This window comes from Dermochelys coriacea, chromosome 3 (genome assembly GCF_009764565.3).
Source record: "Dermochelys coriacea isolate rDerCor1 chromosome 3, rDerCor1.pri.v4, whole genome shotgun sequence".
In the NCBI taxonomy this organism is placed as follows: Eukaryota; Metazoa; Chordata; order Testudines; family Dermochelyidae; genus Dermochelys; species Dermochelys coriacea.
The window spans coordinates 136,613,841-136,638,290 of record NC_050070.1 but is presented as its reverse complement, the minus strand read 5'-3'; the positions used below and the strand labels follow the sequence as shown (position 1 = coordinate 136,638,290).

Sequence of the window (24,450 nt, the reverse complement as noted above, 5' to 3'; positions counted from 1 at the left end):
GATCTTTAAATATTCAGGATAAATAGGCCTAATCCCTTGAGATGGGATATTAGATGGATGGGATCCAAGTTACCCAGGAAAGAATTTTCTGTAGTATCTGGCTGGTGAATCTTGCCCATATGCTCAGGGTTTAGCTGATTGCCATATTTGGGGTCGGGAAGGAATTTTCCTCCAGGGCAGATTCGAGAGGCCCTGGAGGTTTTTCGCCTTCCTCTGTAGCATGGGGCACGGGTCACTTGAGGGAGGCTTCTCTGCTCCTTGAAGTCTTTAAACCACGATTTGAGGACTTCAATAGCTCAGACATAGGTGAGGTTTTTCGTAGGAGTGGGTGGGTGAGATTCTGTGGCCTGCGTTGTGCAGGGGATGCAGACTAGATGATCAGAATGGTCCCTTCTGACCTTAGTATCTATGAACTTCTGTTTGTTTTAAGGGGTCTTGTCTAAGTACAACTTGGTCACAGTTGTAGTTCACTTGACTAGAAAATATAGCTGTAATTTACTTTTTTTTAGTAGCCCAAGTGAGTTATTGAAAAGAAAATAAATTGTATTCTCTGTATTTTATGTCTTGTTCTTTACTGAGGAATGAATTCCTGATCTGATAGACCTGAACTTAACACTCCTGAGTGTACCGAAGGAGTACAGTGCAATTATCCGAATAGCATGGGGGACTTGGATTTTATTCATATAATCAGAAGCTCCTATAACGGAGATGGCAGGAGCCATTCAGTAGCGGGGTGGCCTCCCCCACATCCAGGGCCTCGTCATACTCCTCCTTGTAATCCTAGCCGGGGGTCTCTGTTCTGCACTGCTCACTTTCATGATAGTGGGGCTGTAGAGGACTCCGTGCGCTACTGCAGGAGCCATTCAACATTGAGGTAGCCTCCACTTGTCATTGCCATCCTCCTTACAGTCCTGGCCGGAGCTATTTGCTTTATTAGCCGAACCTCCTCAATGCCTCAATCTCTTCCCATGGCCTCTGCACCATGTATCTCATGCTGGGGGACAAGGAAGGGATTCGGATTATAGAGTTTTGATTAAGCGAGAGTATACTATACATCCAGATTGAATCTGAAGATGAAACTGTTTGTTTTCCTCACAAATACTACTACATTAAAGCAGAAGAAATGGATACCTTGCTCGTGCAGGTCAACTATTCTGCTAAATTCCTCCTCCTGCTCTTTTCAAGAAGTAAACTTCATGCTGTACTTTGAGAAGAGTGGCAATAGCAATACAGATTTAGCAGTCTTCAAAATGTCAACTGTGTCCTACTGCAATTTGAAATATTCACAAGGCAGTGGAAATGGGAGGTTGTTTTTCACATTGTTTCAGGTCAGAACATGCCAGTCAGGGAACAGATGGTTTAAGTGACAGAGAACAGCTTGTCCCTCAAGGATGAAGTAGGAGATTTCACTTTTCTGGTCCAGAGGTTTGATTCCTCCCCACCCCCGCACCTCTACCTGCAGGCTGCTAGGATAATGGAAGAAGGGTGGTTGGAGGGGAGGGGTGAGGATCATTATATATAGTAAGAATTCAGGGTTCCACATCTCATGTGCACTACAAATCAAACACCACATCTTAATACATCTTTTTTTCATAATATGGTTAGCCACATCATAGGTAATGGCTAGAGAAACTGATTTTGAATTTGATTTTTGGTTCTTGCCACTGAGGTTCTGCTGCAGAAATCATTGGCTTTAAAATCTGCAGTTTTAGCAGGTACTAATCTAGCCATTTTGCTAATGCAATATTTTTGACCTTCAGTAGTTTGTATCTTAACTTTTAGCCCCTGACCTGACCTCAGAATGCCAGTAGGGGTACATCTACACTACAGCACTGGACTAGACCAGCTGATTTGGGTTTGCAGGGCTCAGACTGTAGGGTTGAAAAATGCAGTGTAGATGCTTAGGCTGGACCCAAGCTCTAAGACCCTTTCTGGGAGGAGAGTCTCAGAGACTGGGCTTCAGCCCAAAACCAAACATATGTGTGGCAATTATTATCCCCACAGTCTGAGCCCTGTGAGTCTGATTCTGTTGACCCTGATTCTGAGGTTCAATGGTGTGGGTTTTTTTATTGCAGTGTAAATGTATCCTAGGTATTATGTGGGGAGGGGGGGAGAGACTGGAAGTTGTGAGAAAGAAATGCTGTGGAAAAGCCAAGCAGCCTACATAGATTGTCAAAGAAAAAGATGTGTCTATGATTCCTTAAAGGTAATCTGCTTTAATTTAAAAAAAAAAAAAGTTAGCTTGTGCCTTTTTGGTTCTTTATGATGTAACAGAAGGCCTGAACTTAATATCTGGTCTATCCTGATTTTGTTGCAGAATTTATTGGAAATGGAATGGGAGCTTTTTTAGCCTTTAATTAACGGAGTACTGAATCTTTAACAAATGCATCTTTTCCCACAATTGCTACATAGGCATTTGAGCGAAATGTTTTTAAACACTTCGACTAAAAGTCACTTGTGCACTTACTCAAATTTCTCTTGTCTGGTATTTTTGTTATCCAGCAGTTCTAAATTAGTCCATAGTTTTTTGGGAAGGGATTGTGGGCCAAGTGGAGAGAGAGAGAGAGAGAGAGAGAGAAGGTAGATGAGAACAACATATCTAATGTTTGTTGTGTGCTTTTTTTTAAGGCAGGAAGAAAAGAAAACTTCTTCACAATAGAAGTGGCACGGTGGGATAACGCTTTGACCTCCTTTATGTATTGTGGAGGGAAAGATGTTTAATGTCTAACCTTATTTCCTTTTAAGACTGGTAGACTCCAGACGATCTTGTGGTTCTAACATCTTTTTGAAGTCCTGCATTTAAGGCTAACTGTTAGCAATGTTGTAATTTGCAGCTGATTAAAGAAGTAAGAAAGCATAGACTATAACATGGCTGAAGGGGAAGAAAATTAAATATAAGCATATATGTTAGTTAGCTATCTTCTGCTTACTAGGGCAATCCAAAATTTGTTGAGAATAATGACCGAAAGCATCTAATCATCTTCAGGGGTTGCACTTGAGTGAACTAAATTGCTTTTAAAACAAATCAACTTAATCCAGACAAATATTACTTAATGCGACTTTTAAAATGTGAAAGAAATACATGATGCATCTGATCACTGAGTACCCATTACAGATGCCTTTGTTTTGGCAGCATATCAAGTCAGGGCTAGCATTTCTGTCTGTTAGTATCATTTGTTTTTTGGGTCAGGTCAGAACATTGCTCATTCTCACTTTGCTACTAAAGTTATTACAAAACAGTCAGCAGTCTTGCTCTACTTTTCAAAGATTTGCTAGTAGTTCTATAGTAAGAGCTTATTACTGAACTCTTATTAAGGTAAGGATTCTTGAATTTTTTGTGGTGCGGACTCCATCTTTTATGTAGTCTTGTGGACCATCTGCCCTTTCTTCATTCATAGTTGCATGATATCCCTGTATTAACTATAACAATTGCTAAACTGGAAGAGTAATTTTAGGGCAATATTTAATACTTTTAGTTAGCTATTAATGCAATTAGCAACTGCAAACAAGGAGAGCCAGCATTATATGACTAGACAACTCTCCACGGATCATAGTTTGGCTACATCTACACTTAATGCTGCAGCATGTTGGCTAATATAAGATGAAGTGATAACATAATTAAAAATTAGTCTCCTGTCAAAATAATAAAACATGCAATTTTGTGATGCAGTATACTTGAGTCTCACTGATTGTTCTCTTACTAAATCACAAACTTTTATCTAACATGGTTTTGCCTACACTAGCAATTTTTTCAGTTTTGCATTAGTGGAGCTCCTCAGTGCTAAATCATTGGGGAGAATCATTGTACACAGGACTTGTGAGTCTCCTATCTAGTATGAATTAATGAGATTCAAGAACTGAATTATTCTAGAAGAGATTTAACTTTCAGGATTAATTTCAATTTTTAAGAGTTCTATGCTAAATTAGCAATGTACGTGGAGATTTAGAAATAACAAATGGCTAAAAACAAAACATTTTGAAAATCTCATCCCCTTCTCTTGTGCCTAACAGATCAATTAATTCCTGAGTTCTGAATTCCACTTTTCTTCTGCAACTGCAGAAGAAGTCATAAATTCCTCCAAAATACAGAAAACAAAAAAGAAATCTCAATGCAAAATTACTTTAAAACCAAATAAATTGAGCACCCTCCAAATGGATGAATTTAAAGCACTTCCTCCATTCTAATGCAGTTAGCTAAGGGAAGGCAGATTGAATATTATTTTTTGTTTTTTCCATCTGAGCTGCTATTTCAGAAGGTCTTGATGTCTTCCATCAATTGAATCTTGCCATGCAAAACAGTTCTGACTCGAGAATGTTTCTCTTATTTTTAGCCTGTATGAACTTAGTTACTAGTCAGAAAACTTGCTGGTGCTATGTGTAGTAGATTTCTCAGCTTTCTTTTAGAGAACAGGGGAAGCAGTAGTCTAGTAGCTAAAATAAGGGATTTTGGTGTTGAGCGCTCAGTTGTGTTCCCAACTCTGGCACTGTTTCATTGTGTGACTTTGGGTAAGTCGCATACTGTTTGTTTCCTAGTTTCCGCATCTGTAAAATTGGGATAATGTATCAACTTTTGTAAAGCACTTAGGGATCCTCTTATAAAAGGTGGCATATAAATACAAATTGTATTACTAAACGTCATCACTAGGACTCAACATTGTGTAACTAATCAAGATTTGACCTGTCTGTAACAGACTGGCTTCTGACCTTCTGCTTTTTTGGGGGATGGTGGTGGTATTATATATAATTATATAATTAAGGGATATCTTATTCCTCATTTGTAATAAAAAGAAAAAATGTTCTGTAAGTGTAAGTAACAGATTTGTTTCTTCTCTTTGAGTGGGAGATGCTTGCTTTATTAAAGAACATTAATTGAAACACTGTATTTGTTTGCCTTTCCTACAGCTAAAGAAATAAATACTTTTGAGCTGTATTATTAAGCCTTTTTTAGAGAAGAGAAGACTCCTTCTAGTACTTGTTGCTCTTCATGGAGATTTATATAATTTTGTTGTCCTCCCTAATCCTTCTGCTTGAAATCTGAAATTGTTTTGTTACATACAAATATTTTGTATAAAATTGATTGGACATAAGATTTCCAGTTATGTTATTACATATGCTATCTCCAGGCAGTGAAACACTACTGAGCAAAAATTATTTTAGAAATGAATAAATATGGTGCATTAAAATTTCATTTTAATGTATCAGATTAATACAGGTATATTGACATACTATATAAAAATTTTATACCATTGTACTGGCATTATGTAACTCTACCTCCTTGCATGTGTGTAACCTGTGAAAGTGTGTTGGGGCAAAGAGACTGAAATACAGTCTTAACTCTGAACTTATTCTGTGTGTGTGTGTGTGTGTGTGTGTGTGTGTGTGTGTGTGTACTTCTTAAATACAAAATCTACCACTAATGCATCATTAAGGTTGAGAAAATGAGTACTCAGAAGTTAAGAAATTCAGTTTGAGTGGCTGTTCTGGTTCTGCCATATGAATGAAATTGACTTTAAGTGCTTGTAACTTTAAAATTTCTGGATGGAGTTTCTAGCTTAAGCAGATTTGAGTTATGCAAGAGTCGGCACTTCTGTTTGAAAACAAGGGGGAAAATATGTGAGGTAGCTTGTTCCTAAATGTTTTGATGATTGAAAAAGGGCTGAATGGTTTGCTTAGACTTTACAGAATATTTCACCATTATGCTATAAACAAGCATTGAAAATTTTAGCTCCAAATTAACTTGAGAAAATTATGGGCACTTAAAGGGTAATAGTGGTGAAAATGGATATTGGAAGTTCACCTTACCCATTGTGGGTGCTACCTATGATATAATAAGGTAAAGAGATGGAGGAAGTGAATATTTTCTGATGTAAACTATCAAAGACTTTTCCAAAACAAAATTTGTCAAAGGTTTCTGATGCTATAATCTGTAGGAATGATGTACTTGTGGTATCTGTGTTTTCTCTGTACTCATAACCTAGGCTAGTACTTGGGAGATCCAGGATCAATTCCTTGCTTCTGTGCAAACTTCCTGTGTGACAATGGACAAGTCATTTAACCTTCTTTGGATGGTTCCAGTTGTATTCTACTGAGGGTTATGCAGGTGTGCCATGCGTCCGAAGCTTGAGCTTTTGAAAGTAATACTATTCAGCAGTCTGTGCATGCATCCTTGCATTGCCTCATGGTTTCCCCTAAGGTGATAAATGGTAGGGCAGGCCACCAACGTCTACAGTTCCTTCTCACCACTGCGTAGTCTGAGTCGTACCTTCTACTATACTACACTATGGTGATGCATTTTCCAAAATGTGTAGAAAAACTTTTTTTATTCTTGTTCATAGTTAAGATTTTATTGTTTTTGTTCTAAATTTTATAGTTTCAAGTTGTTTTATAGGATTAGATTGTGAAGTGCTTTGACATCTACTGTGTGTGCTATATAGGAAATAGATATTATTATTATTACTGTTATTGTTATTATTTATTGTTATTTATTATTATTGATTATATTTCCATAAAACAAACTACTTGGGTTTGGTTTCTGTTTTAAAATCTCCTTTAAAGTCTGCATATAATTGTTAAATTACTTATATATAATCCTTACATCAAATCTGCTTCAAAGGTTTTTGCTGTAAATTTAGTATTAAATTTTTTAGGGTGAATGCTGTCTTGCATAACTGGATCAGTTTTGCTGCATTCGAACAAAATAGCTGATATTTTTACAAGATTTGTAGCCTGCATATTTGATAGCATGATTAAGTCCCTTACCCTTACCAGTTTCAAAGTGGTACTTAGCTATCTCTGAGCAAGATGTTCACGTTGGACAACACTGAATCTAATTAATATCCTGATCCATTGAGTGCCCTTTAGAGTGATGTGTATTAACCGAGGGAACATTTCATACAGGCCACATTAAAAAGAACAACAAAATGAGGTCTTAAAAAGTATATGCACCTTAGGCATGAAAGAGTTAAATGATCACTGTTTTTACTCAGAAGTCTGCCATATTTTAGCTGCAAATGCTTTGGCAACCAAGTACAAAGACTAGTATACTTTGATTTATTTTTCAATTGAAATAATGTGGGATTTCAAATATCTCATTTTCTGGGGACTTGTCTAAAAGGAAAAATTTACTGGCATAATTATACTGGTATAATTACGCTGCTAAATTTCTCAGTGCAGACAAGTTCTGGGGGTTGAAGACAAAAGACTTTGCTGTGTGAGGTAAGCATAGGGCAAGAGGATGCTTTTGAATCTCAATTCGTGTGTTGAGGGTTTTCTTTCGTTTTTTTTTTGTTTTTTGTTTTTTTTTGGTTGATAAGGCTAATTCCAAGGAAGTAAAACAGTGTTTTGTTTCTTTTTTGTAACCTGAATTGTTTAAAAAGTATAATTTTAAAAAGATCAGAGATGTACAATTCAGAATCTCTCTTTAGTTTATCTCCACAGCCCAATCTGTACTGCATTGCTTTATTATTGTACTGTTTGAGAGATAGCAGTCTCAATCAGAAAATGCCATTGGTGTTCACCATTTAGGTCACCATTTGGCCCTTCTTCGCTGCTTCTACTTACACTAAGACTATTTCATATGGTTTTAGAAGTGTAACCAGCAAAGTAAGATACTGTACTTTGGTAAGTCTTTCAATATATCCAAATATAATTGAGTACATCAGTTCTCTGGTTAAGAGAGCATTAGTATTCTGCTATTCTTGTTTCCTTTAAATGAATGCATTTATGAATGAATGCATCCCCCCCCCCCCAAAAAAAAAAACCCCAATTCAGCCTTAACTTTCAAGAGGTCAGTTATTGCTACAAGATATCTACCTGTGTACATAGACAAAATTAATTTGTGAGGTCTCTGGGGTATAACAACAACTTGGGTTGAAGTCAATCTTAGTGGAAGAGTTTATTGATTCTCTTCACAAGAAGTGAATTCTGAAAGTGGGAGGATTGTTTAACTTAAAAAAAATGTACACAGTCAAATCATTAATGATTCCTTGCTCTCCATCCTCCAATAGGAAGACTGTTAGAATTTGCTAGACTTTCAAATAGCTCTAAATCAATTTGCTAATAGCATATTTCTGATCTGCCTTTTTTTTTTTTTTAGGTTAATCTTAAAAGACCATGTCCATTCTGGGCTGATGATGGCCATTGTTCTATCAGAGATTGTCATGTAGAGCCTTGTCCTGAGGTATGGATCAAAGTAAAAGAAGAAATCATTATTTTCTCACATAGCCAGACCAGTTTCTTCTATGGTTATCTCCGGGTTTAAACCATCTCTGCATCTCCCATGCAGATCCTCTTTATTTTATTTTTTTATTTTTAAATTTATACCTGTGTGCTGTAGCAGATTTAGGAACTACTGCTAACACCAGACTTCTCAGTTTGAATATCTTGAACACACACAGTTCAGGTAATTCCTCTTTTTAAGTCATTATTTCCCTCCATGATAGTCTTATTTCATGACCAACGTCATTAGTGAAAAGTGAAATTTACTATATGTAAAGCACTATCAGATGTGCAAATTAAACAATTTTTAATTATAGTAATTTTTTGGTTTTACTTTTAACAGTAGTTGATTAAAAATGTTTATAGAGAAGTGTGATCAAGTTGATGTAACTTTTTTAAAATGTTTGTTTTTGTTTTAAACTTCTGATAATGTGCATTTTCCCTTTTCCAACAGATGATAGTTAAAAACACTATGGATTGTTCTTAAAATAGTCAAGCTGGAGTGGAATTCATAATTCTTTTAAGTTATTGGTGCACTACCTTATAATATCTCTACTTGTAGAAAAATGGCTCAGTCTCTACTGTATGTAGATACATAACAGTTTTATACTTCATATTCTTTTATTACAATTTTTTTATGCTCCTCATCCAGAAATCACAAGGATTTCATAAGGGTGGGTAAACATCCCCATCTTATAGATAGGGAAACTGAGGTAGAGATCATTCAAGTGGCTTGACTTAAGTCACAGTGAGTTGTTTGCACAATCAGGAAAATAATCCAGGTCTCCTGGCTCCCGTTTCTTTGTTCTCTCCAGTGGACTATACTGTCCAATGTGAACTATATTCTGTATTTAGCAGAAGGTGATGTGAAGTAAATATATCTGTGTAACTTCTGTGACTTTTAAGTAGGCTTCATTGCTTATCTTATGGTATAGTTTTATATACAACTGCTTATCATGTAAAATCTATCGGTTTAACCAGGAAAAAGGGAATAGACAATTCAACATATGAGCAACATGGCCAAGTTAATGTTGTTTTTTGAAACATTTTAACTCTTGCATTTTCTGAATGAACTGAGCACACTTAACAATTCATGTTGGGGTTTTATGCTATATTTTAACACTTAAATTATCTCCCACTTAAGCTCATAAATGCCCACCTCACTGATGGCAGGATAAGTTCTCATCTCTGTCTCTATTGGTCTGTTACATCTACAAAACCATGCACACAGCTCCCACTGAATAATCAGAGCTGAATGCATATAAACTTGGTCCATTGTTTGACTGACCACCTTCTGGTAATGCCACTTTAATAGTGGCAGCAGCACATCTGTTTACACTGACAACATATCTTTACAACTGTAAAAGATAAAGGAGTATTTTTTAAATTAAAGCTTAGAATTTTGGAGAACATTCTAGAATGTAGCAAAAATTGTAGAATAAACCTGAACATGCAGGTTTTTTTATTATGCTTTTTCTTTTTCTTGTGTTTCTAATCTTCAGCTATTCTACCCTTCCCACCCCAAAGCAAATGTCATGAACAGCCTCAGTACTCTCAGGAGGAGCTTCTGGGTTCTAAGCACTTTTGAAAATTTGGCCACTTTGTTTAGGTGTGTAACTGGGAGCCCAAATGATTTGAAAATGTGGGTCAATTATTCCTCAATTTGGATGGTCAGAATAGTTTGCATTTATGTAGCTCAATTCATCCAGATACCAAAGCATTCTACAAACATTGATTAATGAAGTTTCATGACAGATGTGGGAGTAAAATCTATAGTAATTGACATTTTCAGGGGTTCTTAGGACAGGCATACAGTGTGTATATGTAACTTATGCTTTTGGAATGTACACACGATAAACTTCAGTTCCTCCTAGACTGTTGAGTTGAAGGTTGTACTTTGTCAGTTGAAAGCTAATCTTCCCCAGACTTGCAATAAAAAATCATTCGATGAAATTGAGGTATTGTGTTCATATTGGTTAGAGACAAATATTTCTTGCAGATTTTTGTAGACTTTCCAGAACTACTTTAAATAGGGATGGGCTTTATTAGACAAATGTGTGTATTTGCACACCATTCTAGTCTCTAATGTTTAATATCTGCTAGTGAAATGTTAAATTGGTTTAAAAAAAAATTGGCAGTAATAAACTTAGTTATTGCCACTTTTGTTCAGGGTAATACAACTGAAATACTTTTTAATAATAGTATCCATTAGTGATAAAATTGAATGATGGGTATCCAAAGTATTAGCTATTGCTTTTGTCAGGCAAACATAAGTATCAAATAATTAAAAGAAATTGAAATAAGCTTTCAACCTAGAAGGAGCTGACTGCTCTTATCTTGGGTTGGAGTAGCGCAAGTTGAGAGAAGTAGGAATTACCTCAGCAAGAAATTAAAAGGTGTCAACTTGCAGAAAACAGTTAACAGCTTTGTTAGCTATCGATCTTACAGGCATTGTGGCATAATCATTTCTGTGAACAGTGCAAAAATAGTAATTTGTCTTTTTATTTTAGAGTAAAGTACCAATTGGAATTAAAGCTGGGAGTTCTAATAAAGTAAGTAATGTCTTTTTTTATTTTCCAAGCTATTTTTCTGATTAAAAAAAATTAACCCCAAAATTACAAATACTATGTATAGTCTTTATTGTCCTTTTTCAGCCTTGGATCCGTGGTAAATTTTATTTTTTTATATATGTCGTCTTGTGTGTATGTGGTTTTTGCTTATAACAAAAAACAACAACCCCCGTATGCCTTTTTGTGTATTCGATGTGAAGGAATTGTGGGGTAAATAATAAATATTGTATGTATATATTTCTTTGGTATTATGTATAATTGCCACATACGGTTCAATCCAACACTGTGTGCTGGCAGCATTGAGTCTCAGCAGACTAATAAAGTCTGAAGAAAAGTGGCTTGGTGCATTACATCAATGAAAGGTAAGGTGGAAGGGTGGGCTCTGTGGGGAACAGAGTTCTCGTAAATGAACTCCTCTTCTTCCTTTTTCTTTCTGCAGCTCCCTGTTGGGAGCCTATTCGTTATTCCCCAGACATGCAGCATAGTAGGGGTTCTATTACCTTATGGGTACACATAGCCCACGATGATGAACATGATGGAAGAATCTAATAACAGAATTTCAGGTGGAGAAGCCAGAATGACTAGAGAGCCAGTAATGTCTCTCTTTTTTTTTTTTTTAATTAAATAATATTGGACACCTATCCTGCTTGTATAAATATTGAGATCTCCCTGCTCTCAACATTGTTTTATTTTAAAGTAACGTTTAAACCTGACTCCAACTCTACTTGAGATAAGTGTACATTAGTTTCAGATTTTCCCAGTGGAAGGATTTTTACATTTTCATCTGGCAGCATGTCAGCTTCTATAACACTCTTTTCTGATCAGAGACACCTGGGTGCCAGTGTCCCTCCAGCTTAGGCATACCTTGCCATTCACTTTCTATCTCAGCCACCAATGCGTCAGACCTTACAAAATTCATTAGGGTCCCCTCAGTTGCCTCTGTCGGTCCTGAGTCTAAGGTAGCTGCATTAACCTGGGCTGATCGGGGTTTGTATTTTCACACGTATTTTCATGTGCTCAGTTGAGCCATATCAGTAGCACTTTCTTGGGTTGTGCTTATGTGTAGATATGTCTTGCCTGTTATTCTTTATGGAAAAGTATCTTGTAAGGTATGTAGTGGAGTGAATTTGTCAGGTCTAAGATGAAATGTTTGCAAAGAACAGGGGACCCTTTGCCAAGGGGTCTCTGTGTCGCAGTATGTTGATGCATTTAATCCTTTGAGATGAAAACTCAGCCCAAGAGACACAAAGCTTCAGACACTGGAATAGTTCTTGAAAATTGTAGTTAATTAGCCTATTTTAGGGAGTTCCCCCCACCCCACCTTCCCTGACTGGGGTATGCCTCGATCTCAGGGGTTTAAATCCTGTGAACACTGTGGGAAGTCTATGCCCAAGGGCGAGCCACATGCGTCATGCCTTAAGTGCCTGGGCGAGGGCCATCAAACAGATAAGTGCTCCGTTTGCAGGAGCTTTAGACCTAGGATGAAGAGGGGGTGGCACTATCGTCTCAAGCTGTTTTTAATGGAGGTGGCTGTTCGCCCTCAGCCAGCACCAGAAGTGGCACCATCGGCACCTGAAGTGGTACACCAGTTTCAGCACCGAAAAAAGACTCCTCCAGGGAGCATTGACATCGCTCCCTGGCTCACTAAGCTGTTTCAAGCATGCAGTATCGCTCTCAGTCCCGAGTGCCACATAAGAAGAAGAAGAAGAAGAAGGCAGACAGGGTTTGGTCCTCCACCAAGAAACAGCATAGAGATCCCCGCGGGGTGTGTCCTACATCAGGGCACCCATGGCCTGGCCCTCAGATGCTTGTTGACTCCCTGACTTGGGAGGAGTTGGAGGACAAGATTGATCTTCCCTCCACGATGGATACCTTTTGAGGCCACGCGGAACCTTATTGGCATGACAGCACAGTCCCCAGCCCTGCAGGCGTGACCACCGGTCCAGGTGGTGGCGCAAGGCCTGGCGACTGTGCAGTCTATGGCACCTTTTGTGGCACCGATGTCAGCACCGCCACCTATTCAACACCGGGGCAAGCCAACAATGCTATGGCGCTGCTCCCCATCACTGCATTACCATTTCCTGGCACCGGTGGGCTCCGCCCCTCCATGGTATGGCTCAGACTATTCCTTGGACTCCGATAATGAGTCATCGATCTCCTGACGTAGTCGGTACCGGTCTCGGTCCCAGCACCGCAGATCGCGGGATGTGCCAGCACAGTGGCCCTTTTGGACTCCTTGGGCCTATCATCAGGCTCAAGGGTGGGGCTCCAGGGCTGCATCCATAGTGTCCACGCCCTGTACTCCTTCAGCCATGTAGGTGCCGCACCATACTTCCACAGCACTTGAAGACCCCCCCCCACCACCACGTGACAAGGACCCTGGGTCTTCGCAAGCAGGTGCAACTTTTGAGCCAGCACCACAGTCTGCTTTGAATAGGGCAGATGTATCCAAGCCAGCCTCTAGGGAGCCTGAGGGTCAGGAGGATCCAGTCCCATGGACTTCATCATCCTCTTTCCTGGAGGAGGCAGTGGCTGGCATCTCCACCACCACACTCCCTGCAATGGACAATAAGGCGCACCAGGACCACCTTAGGAGGGTGGCCCAAAACTTACATCTCCAGGCTGAGGAGGTGCCAGAAGACTCGGACCCAATGGTGGACATTCTTGCCCCGGAGGGTCCTTCTAGGGTAGCCTTGCCCTTAAAGACCATACAAAACACCACGAAGGTGCTATGGCAGACCCCGGCCTCCATACCTCCCACAGCCAAAGACGTGGAAAGGAGGTATTTTGTGCCACAGAAGGGGTATGAACACTTTTTTTTTTTTTTTTTCTTAATCCACCCTCAGCCTGCAACATTAGTGGTGGATGCAGCGAGCCACAAAGAGCAGCAAGGTCAACCAGGTCTTGTGCCAAAGTCGTGGGATGCTAAGAAGCTGGACCTTTTTGGCTGTAAAGTCTACTCAGTTGGGATGGCTCCAGCTTCACATTGCTAATCAGCAAGCAGTGCTCAGCCACTACGCCTTCAATTCCTGGAGAGTGCTAGCTAAGTTCCAGGAATTGCTCCCGTCGGACTCTCACCCAGAGTTTGTGGCGTTTCTTGAGGAGGTCAATGTGGTGTCAAACCCCAGCCCCCCTCCCACTTCTACTCCATACCCCCGAGGCAGGACTCAGCCAGGAGAAGGAGCAGGAATAATAGGTTGCAGTCCTCCTCAGTCCAAGGCCAGGGCTGGTCAAAACAACCCCCGGCACCGAAACCCAACCTTTGAAGGGCGCCCGAGGACGGAGCACCAGGACTCAATCGAGATCCTTGCCCTCGCTTTGTGAACTGACTATCCCACTTTTACCATGCTTGGTCCCAGATCACAACAGATCACTGGGTTCTGAGCGTGATAGGGGTGGGATATTCTATCCAGTTCTGTTCCCTCCCACCTTCTCCCCTATTTTTCCTGTTCCTCTTCAGCAACCCTTCTCATGAGCAACTCCTTCTCCAGGGGTGCAATCTCTCCTCGCTCTGGGGGTGATAAAGGAGGTTCCTCAGGAGTTCTGGGGCAAGGGATTTTAGTCCCGATATTTCCTATGCCCAAGGCCAAGGGTGGACTTCGACCTATTCTAGATCTGCAAGACCTCACCCAGAGACCAGAGGGTGGGTGACTGACTCTATCAGGAGATGCAGCTTGTGGGAGGAGTCTGTCTCCCATTCTATTGGACAGCCATAGTTTCCCTCCAGTGGAACCATTGGTGCCGCCAACAGATCCAGACTTGGTATTTTCTTTCTTCGGAGAATCTGAAGAACTGATGTCTCCTCCTCTGAAACATGTCTTCCCAGACCAGTCTGGAACCAACTTCCACTTCAGCACCTCCCTCAAAACTGTTGGTACCCTATGCTAGGTGGATTCCCACAGCCACCCTTTGACTCATCTTCCTGGCCTCTCTGGTACTGGGACCTGTACCACTCTGCAGAGTCAACACCCTTCCCCTGCAAGAGAACAACTAGAAATTCCTCCTGACCCCATGGAAGAGGAAGATGGATCTGGAGCTGGCGGTACTGACGAGACTGTCCTCATATTTGGATAAATAGTTGCTCCAATATCTCCTTCCCCCCGATGACCATAAGCAGTTCCAGGAACTGTTACATAGTGTTGCAGAGGAGCTGCAGATCTCCCTTGAGGAAGTTCAGGGTCTTCAACATAAACTCCTGGCAAGTGAGCAGTTACCTCTTCAGTATTAAGGAAAGGGTTTTTACTCAATATACTTCCTAGTACCCAAAAAGGACAGCTGGGCTATCCTTGATTTCTGCCATCTTAACTGCATTATTTGCAAACTGAAATTTCACATGGTTATGCTGTCATCTATAATCCCATCCCTAGAAAAGAGCATGTAGTTTTCAGCTCTTGATACATAGGACACATACTTTCACGTGGCCATACACCCCATTAGATGCTTTCTCAGATTCCTGGTGGGCCCTGATCATTTTCAATACAGTGTGGGCCCCATTCAGCCTTGCTACGGCCCCGAGGGTCACTACTAAGATCTTCTTAGTAATAGCAGCCCACATCAGGCATTGTGGCTTCACCATTTCCCCCATCTTGATGACTGGCTTCTCATTGCTAAGACTGTCAAGAAGCCTATGAGTCCAATTCATCAATGCTTTCAACTCGTGCTTTCCCCAGCGTAACTCAAAAGTCTTTGGACTTTATTGGAATGTCCTTAAATTCATAGAATCATAGAATATCAGGGTTGGAAGGGACCCCAGAAGGTCATCTAGTCCAACCCCCTGCTCAAAGCAGGACCAAGTCCCAGTTAAATCATCCTAGCCAGGGCTTTGTCAAGCCTGACCTTAAAAACCTCTAAGGAAGGAGATTCTACCACCTCCCTAGGTAACGCATTCCAGTGTTTCACCACCCTCTTAGTGAAAAAGTTTTTCCTAATATCCAATCTAAACCTCCCCCATTGCAACTTGAGACCATTACTCCTCGTTCTGTCATCTGCTACCATTGAGAACAGTCTAGAGCCATCCTCTTTGAAACCCCCTTTCAGGTAGTTGAAAGCAGCTATCAAATCCCCCCTCATTCTTCTCTTCTGCAGACTAAACAATCCCAGCTCCCTCAGCCTCTCCTCGTAAGTCATGTGCTCTAGACCCCTAATCATTTTTGTTGCCCTTCGCTGTACTCTTTCCAATTTATCCACATCCTTCTTGTAGTGTGGGGCCCAAAACTGGACACAGTACTCCAGATGAGGCCTCACCAGTGTCGAATAGAGGGGAACGATCACGTCCCTCGATCTGCTCGCTATGCCCCTACTTATACATCCCAAAATGCCATTGGCCTTCTTGGCAACAAGGGCACACTGCTGACTCATATCCAGCTTCTCGTCCACTGTCACCCCTAGGTCCTTTTCCGCAGAACTGCTGCCGAGCCATTCGGTCCCTAGTCTGTAGCGGTGCATTGGATTCTTCCATCCTAAGTGCAGGACCCTGCACTTATCCTTATTGAACCTCATTAGATTTCTTTTGGCCCAATCTTCCAATTTGTCTAGGTCCTTCTGTATCCTATCCCTCCCCTCCAGCGTATCTACCACTCCTCCCAGTTTAGTATCATCCGCAAATTTGCTGAGAGTGCAATCCACACCATCCTCCAGATCATTTATGAAGATATTGAACAAAACGGGCCCCAGGACCGACCCCTGGGGCACTCCACTTGACACCGGCTGCCAACTAGACATGGAGCCATTGATCACTACCCGTTGAGCCCGACAATCTAGCCAGCTTTCTACCCACCTTATAGTGCATTCATCCAGCCCATACTTCCTTAACTTGCTGACAAGAATGCTGTGGGAGACCGTGTCAAAAGCTTTGCTAAAGTCAAGAAACAATACATCCACTGCTTTCCCTTCATCCACAGAACCAGTAATCTCATCATAAAAGGCGATTAGATTAGTCAGGCATGACCTTCCCTTGGTGAATCCATGCTGACTGTTCCTGATCACTTTCCTCTCCTCTAAGTGCTTCAGGATTGATTCTTTGAGGACCTGCTCCATGATTTTTCCAGGGACTGAGGTGAGGCTGACCGGCCTGTAGTTCCCAGGATCCTCCTTCTTCCCTTTTTTAAAGATGGGCACTACATTAGCCTTTTTCCAGTCATCCGGGACTTCCCCCGTTCGCCACGAGTTTTCAAAGATAATGGCCAAGGGCTCTGCAATCACAGCCGCCAATTCCCTCAGCACTCTCGGATGCAATTCGTCCGGCCCCATGGACTTGTGCACGTCCAGCTTTTCTAAATAGTCCCTAACCACCTCTATCTCTACAGAGGGCTGGCCATCTCTTCCCCATTTTGTGATGCCCAGCACAGCAGTCTGGGAGCTGACCTTGTTAGTGAAAACAGAGGCAAAAAAAGCATTGAGTACATTAGCTTTTTCCACATCCTCTGTCACTAGCTTGCCTCCCTCATTCAGTAAGGGGCCCACACTTTCCTTGGCTTTCTTCTTGTTGCCAACATACCTGAAGAAACCCTTCTTGTTACTCTTGACATCTCTTGCTAGCTGCAGCTCCAGGTGCGATTTGGCCCTCCTGATATCTTTCCTACATGCCCGAGCAATATTTTTATACTCTTCCCTGGTCATATGTCCAACCTTCCACTTCTTGTAAGCTTCTTTTTTATGTTTAAGATCCGCTAGGATTTCACCATTAAGCCAAGCTGGTCGCCTGCCATATTTACTATTCTTTCGACTCATCGGGATGGTTTGTCCCTGTAACCTCAACAGGGATTCCTTGAAATACAGCCAGCTCTCCTGGACTCCCTTCCCTTTCATGTTAGTCCCCCAGGGGATCCTGGCCATCTGTTCCCTGAGGGAGTCAAAGTCTGCTTTCCTGAAGTCCAGGGTCCGTATCCTGCTGCTTACCTTTCTTCCCTGCGTCAGGATCCTGAACTCAACCAACTCATGGTCACTGCCTCCCAGATTCCCATCCACTTTTGCTTCCCCCACTAATTCTACCCGGTTTGTGAGCAGCAGGTCAAGAAAAGCGCTCCCCCTAGTTGGCTCCCCTAGCACTTGCACCAGGAAATTGTCCCCTACGCTTTCCAAAAACTTCCTGGATTGTCTATGCACCGCTGTATTGCTCTCCCAGCAGATATCAGGAAAATTAAAGTCACCCATGAGAATCAGGGCATGCGATCTAGTAGCTTCCGTGAGTTGCCGGAAGAAAGCCTCATCCACCTCATCCCCCTGGTCCGGTGGTCTATAGCAGACTCCCACCATGACATCACTCTTGTTGCACACACTTCTAAACTTAATCCAGAGACACTCAGGTTTTTCCACAGTTTCGTACCGGAGCTCTGAGCAGTCATACTGCTCCCTTACATACAGTGCTACTCCCCCACCTTTTCTGCCCTGCCTGTCCTTCCTGAACAGTTTATAACCATCCATGACTGTACTCCAGTCATGTGAGTTATCCCACCAAGTCTCTGTTATTCCAATCACGTCATAATTCCTTGACATCACCAGGACCTCCAGTTCTCCCTGCTTGTTTCCAAGGCTTTGTGCATTTGTATATAAGCACTTGAGATAACCTGTTGATCGCCCCTCATTCCCAGTATGAGGCAGGAGCCCTCCCCTCACAGACATTCCTGCCTGTGCTTCCTCCCGGTATCCCGCTTTCCCACTTACCTCAGGGCTTTGGTCTCCTTCCCCCGGTGAACCTAGTTTAAAGCCCTCCTCACTAGGTTAGCCAGCCTGCTGGCAAAGATGTTCTTCCCTCTCTTCGTAAGATGGAGCCCGTCTCTGCCCAGCACTCCTCCTTCATGGAACACCATCCCATGGTCAAAGAATCCAAAGCCTTCTCTCCGACACCACCTGCGTAGCCATTCGTTGACCTCCACGATTCGACGGTCCCTACCCAGGCCTTTTCCTTCCACGGGGAGGATGGACGAGAACACCACTTGCGCCTCCAACTCCTTTATCCTTCTTCCCAGAGCCACGTAGTCCGCAGTGATCCGCTCAAGGTCATTCTTGGCAGTATCATTGGTGCCCACGTGGAGAAGCAGGAAGGGGTAGCGATCCGAGGGCTTGATGAGTCTCGGCAGTCTCTCCGTCACATCACGAATCTTAGCCCCTGGCAAGCAGCAGACTTCTCGGTTTTCCCGGTCAGGGCGGCAGATAGATGACTCAGTCCCCCGGAGGAGAGAGTCCCCGACCACCACCACCCGCCTTCTCCTCTTGGGAGTGGTGGTCGTGGAACCCCCAACCTCAGGACATCGCATCTCATGCCTCCCAACCAGCAGAGTCTCCTTCTGCTTTCTCCCCCCAGACCTATCATCTGGTCCACTCTCCGCAATGGTACCTGTGGAGAGAACATGAAAGCGGTTAGTTACCTGTGTCTGTGTTACTGGAACCCGGACATTCCGCTTACCTCTTCTGGAGGTCACATGTTGCCAAGCTTCTTCACTGGCCTCTTGGCTCCTCTGTGCAACCTGCTCTATATCTTTAGAGCTTTGTGCCCCTAGAAGCCTATCCTGAGTTTGGTCCAGAAAATCCTCAGTCTCTTGTATACAACGCAGGGTCGTTACCTGTTGCTCCAGACCTTCAATCTTCTCTTCCAATATGGAGACCAGCTTGCACTTTGTACAGACAAAGTCGCTTCTGTCCTGTGGAAGAACAGAAGCGACTTTCAGTCACAATTCAGTCACAGCAAGGGCTTACCTGCCGATGGACAGGTTCCAGTGATGAATGACCTCCTAGATCAGATCGTGCTCTTGTTCTGTACAAACTTAAAATTGTAAGTATTCTTGTGGTCATAATGCTAGTCTTTGAATGTAGTGCTCTATTTAAGTTGAAAGGGAATGTTCACATCAGCACTGGTGCTGTATTTCAATGTGTCTGCACAATGTCCAAGCAAATACTTCATTGATTTGTATTACATAGGAAAGATTCTAAACTTTTTTTTTAAAAGGAAACTTTGATTCTGGAGAAGATTCCAAAATGAGCAAGATTACCTTCCATCCTCCTTGTGTTTTCCATATCAGCAGATTTGTATTTACTGCACAACTTTGACTTCCCTAAGAAAGGGGTGAAGTGAAGGACATCTGTAGTTAATGTTTGTGTACTAAATGTAACCTTTCTTACAGTACTCAAAAAGAGCAAATAACACCAAAGAACTGGAAGACTGTGAACAAGCTAACAAACTGGGAGCAATTAACAGTACTCTAAGGTAAGCTGTGGTTAAAGTAAATAGTACCAACAAAAGGTTTCAGAGTAGCAGCCGTGTTAGTCTGTATTCGCAAAAAGAAAAGGAGTACTTGTGGCACCTTAGAGACTAACAAATTTATTAGAGCATAAGCTTTCGTGAGCTACAGCTACAAATGCATCCGATGAAGTGAGCTGTAGCTCACGAAAGCTTATGCTCTAATAAATTTGTTAGTCTCTAAGGTGCCACAAGTACTCCTTTTCTTTTTTAGTACCAACAAAAGGTCATCTTGACTCTGGTATGTTGTTTTGGAAACTGCTGCTTTTTGTTCTCTTCACTTTTATATAGCCCCTGTAAAAACAGTGGAAAATAGCCCTGGTGTTAAAGACGAGTGAATGGACTCAAAAACCTCTGAAGCTAAAGATCGGAAGGAAGAGAACAAATATCTTTCCTTTTTTAAAGGAAGATTTTTATTGTATACAAAACTCTATGAGCAGGAAAGGCAGGAAACACAGGAAAAAGAGCATTTGGGTTTTTTATTACCACTTTGTCCTGGGCAGAGTAGTATAAACAAATACTAGAGAATGGGGACTTTTTGGTCTAAAATCTTTTATCTGCACATCCGGAACTCATTATCTCAGCCTCTGAAATCTCAATGTTAGAACATAGCATTTACTGAGTACTTCATGGGGGGATCTGGATTCCCAGCAGAGAAAAGTTTGAAGCTGGATATTGAAGGGCCATTTTGATCAAAGGAGCTTGACACTGCAACAATGGCAGTTGCTCCATAGTTGAGGAACCAATTTCCTATAAGCTCAACTTTGGCCTCTTCTCTCACCTGCCCCCTGCCTCCCCAGCACCATCCGTCCAAAACAAAAAATAGAATAAAAAAGTAGTAGATTTGATCTGAAGCAGGAATAATATTTTTTCTACAAAACTCAAAATGATTTGGATTAGAGGCTCGTGAATTAGGGCCCACTTAAAAGCTGAGTAGGTAAACAGTTTCAGAATGTAATTTTTTTTTTTTTGACATTTTCTACCACCCATCCTCCCAGAAAAGATAGCAAGATAAAACTAACTTTAGTGGATTTTCCTAGCAGAGATCTCATACTTTTGGGCCCCAGTTTTGAACAGTAAAACCTGAACTATAAGTTGTTTCTTCTTGGGAACATCATCTTAAGAGTGGTTTCAGAGTAGCAGCCGTATTAGTCTGTATTCGCAAAAAGAAAAGGAGTACTTGTGGCACCTTAGAGACTAACAAATTTATTAGAGCATAAGCTTTCGTGAGCTACGGCATCCGATGAAGTGAGCTGTAGCTCACGAAAGCTTATGCTCTAATAAATTTGTTAGTCTCTAAGGTTCCACAAGTACTCCTTTTCTTTTCATCTTAAGAGTGTTGGCTTCAGAAAGCTCAGTGTAAGCTATAGTAAATCAGGTCACAGTAAGATTCCTAAGTTGTTGCTTTTATTTAAAAAAAAAAAAAAAAAAAAAGTTTCAGCACCTTTTCCCTCTGCAGGAAAAAGGGCCAAACTGGCCTATCACTAAGAGAGATTTCCCCTCCGCCCAAGAAAAAGGGAGTTAAAGTGTGAAAAGCCTCCTAAAGCTCAGGGGGTTGGGAAAGTGGACAGCGGGCATGTAGAGGGTTGGAGAGATGAGCATGCTTCTTGGGAACATGGAAAGTGAGCGTTTAAGTTGTGGAGGGAACAGGAAGAGATAATCACTGATATAGGAACAAGTGGGAGATGGCAGTTATGCAGAGGCCAGGAGGTATCTATGCCTCCCATGCAAATCCTTCAAACCCAGCAATTCACCCTTTTAATGGCTCCTAGCTCTGGGGTATTGTGCCTGTTTGGCTGAATTTAATCAAACTGGGGTTGCCTGCTGGCAAAATACAGGAAGTTGACTGGATGGGGAAGCTCTTAGGAATAGAGCTTCTCTCCATCTGATGCACCTTCAGGGTCTTCCTGCTTTTCCAAACATGACAAAAGGAGAGGGATCCGTGGGTCTTGTTGCAGAACTGGGTCCTAGGTTTGTAAAACTGAGTTTGGGTTAACTTGGTCAGAAAGAATGGGTGGTTGAGGGATTATTCATTACTTCCCAAGGCACCATGCTAACTACCAATGAGAGAGTTTATTGGTGTTTTGATTTTGAAATGCTAATTTCAGTTAATGGCTGGTTTACCATTGTTTGCTAAAAGCTCAAGACCGAAGCATTTGAGTTTGTTACAAATACTACAGAGTCATTGGAGAGGAAGAGTTAGGGAAATGTGACAATTAATTCCTTGGTATTTTCTTTGTTTTTTTTTTAAGAGGATAATCCTATTTATAAAGCAATATACATAATCAAGATCACTGGCTTGTCTCATATTGTAATGTAGAATCAGTTGATGTTAGAAATGGAACAGAGGAGATGAAAGACCCATGTCCATCTTTTCCAATGCAGGGTTTTTTCTACAATAATATAAAGATTTGTCTATACGAACACATGGTTCTTGGCAAGCTGGGGTTTGTATCTACACCACCACACACTGAAAGTTCCCTAGTGTGCTTTAACCTACTCCTATTTGAATGCAGGGCAGACTAAAGTGTACTAGGGAACTTTCAGTGCAGCAGCAGTGTCCACACGGCACTTAGTGCGTTGTAGGCTAGTGCAGGTTAGATTTACACTCCAGCTTGCCATGAAAGGTGTGTTTGTATGACAACTCTGAATACAGTGATTCATTTTCTTTCTCTTGAGATAAATTTACAAGCATCTAACAGGCAATAGCTCGTTGATATGTTCCAGTGCTTTGGATACAGTCATTCTAAATTTAGCTCCAGAGATATTGCACACCATCAATTCTCTATATTCAAAATGATCTAATTCGTGTGGTTTTATGATTGCTTATTTTGACACTCTTCATGGATACATTTAAAAACAAAAATAAAAACATTTTTACAAGTCAAATTCAATTACATGTGTTTTCTCTTTTTTTTTCTCAGTAACCAAAGTAAAGAGGCTTTCATTGACTGGGCAAGATATGATGATTCACAGGACCACTTTTGTGAACTTGATGGTAAAATAAATATGGAAGTGAATAAGCTTTTAAAACAGCTGAAGTTCTCTAAGAAAGCATATTTGCTTTATGCACTGTCAGTAAATAAGTTTAAAGGTGTAATACAAATGACTTAATTTTGTGCTGACTGGCCAAATAAAAATCTCAGACCTTCTCATGTAGAAGGAAAGTTCTTAGTGTGTGGGCAGGGAGTACAACCCAAGGGCATAGGGAAATAGTCTCTATTAGTACCGACATGTGAGGCATTTGATAGTGGATAGACAGACAGGTCTCTATTTTATGGAAATGAAAAGGAAAGAGTAAATTAAGTAACAGGAAAAGATGCTGAAATCCTCCTTCCATACTGGGGCAAACATAAGACCACTTACGCAAAACCTGATTGCTTTAACCTATTGAGAGTATGTCTACACAGCAAAACAATGTGCCAGGGAGTCTTAGAGCCCAGGTTAACTGACTTGTGCTACCAGAGCTCATGCTGTGGGTCTAACAAGTGTAGACTTGTGCTGGAGCCTGGGCTCTGAAACCTAGGAACAGAGAGGGTCTCTGAGTTCGGACCCAAACGTCATGCTGCTATTTTTAGCCCTGCAAGCCCAAGTCAGTTGATTTGAGCTCTGAGGCTAGCTGCTGAGGTTTTATTTTTGTTTTTGTTTTTGCTACACTGAGCTATACCCTCAGTCATTTACTGTATTCCCTTTGCTAACCTTTAGAAATTTGCACTTTCAAAGAGCTTGTTTCTTCACAATATGGCTTTTTTCTTAGTTGCCTCTGGATTGAAGTCATCCTCTTCACCTTTAGTAAACATGTTATCTTTAATAATTAGCAAAAATTGATCTTTTTTGGTTGACATTTGTCTTCATCTGAGAACATGGCTGCTATTTATTCTGGTAACTGCTATAGTAGTTTTGATTATTGCAGCCTATTTTTAGATAACTTATTAACAAAGATTATAGATAGAACTAAAGCTGTCTCAGTAGTGTTTGGTAAAGTATTAGAACACATAAAACATTTTTCTGGCTTGTATGGATTTTTATGGGAAGTAGATTGTAGTTCTGGAACCCAGAGCCTGCATAGGCTTTTGCTTCCTCTCTATCATCATCATTGCTGCCTGCACCTTGCCTGTTCAGCTTCCCAAGATGATTTTAGCTTCTGACTGTCTCCCTTCTGCTTCTCTCTCTACTCTTCTTTGATCACTTCTGAAATGACTCTTAACTGCTGATCTGATGGTATTTTTTTTTTTTCATTCTAGAACAGCTCTTACTTTCTACTGTGGTTGCTCATCATTCAGCATTACAAGAGCAAGTGCTAAGGGGCTTCTGTTGGCTTACTCTTGAGATTGATTGGGTGACACACTCTTGACATTTGGTTGTAGTTTTTGACATTTCAAATCCGATATTTTATTTATATGTAATTTTATAGTTTTTACTTATTTA

At 41.3% G+C, this 24,450-nt stretch overlaps 1 protein-coding gene across 4 annotated transcripts in view; it reads left to right on the top strand.

Annotated features, from left to right (window-relative positions):
• The window catches only part of ERO1B (endoplasmic reticulum oxidoreductase 1 beta), a 53,853-nt gene that overhangs the window by 11,115 nt on the left and 18,288 nt on the right, over positions 1 to 24,450 (top strand). For 3 of the 4 annotated variants that reach the window (XM_043511409.1, XM_038396004.2, XM_043511410.1), the window contains exons 3-6: positions 8,096 to 8,179; positions 10,728 to 10,769; positions 19,907 to 19,989; positions 22,947 to 23,020. In XM_043511409.1, coding sequence (XP_043367344.1) covers positions 8,096 to 8,179; positions 10,728 to 10,769; positions 19,907 to 19,989; positions 22,947 to 23,020 — 283 coding nt within the window. The remainder of the gene's footprint in view (positions 1 to 8,095; positions 8,180 to 10,727; positions 10,770 to 19,906; positions 19,990 to 22,946; positions 23,021 to 24,450) is intronic. The other variant, XM_043511411.1, reaches the window with a different exon arrangement.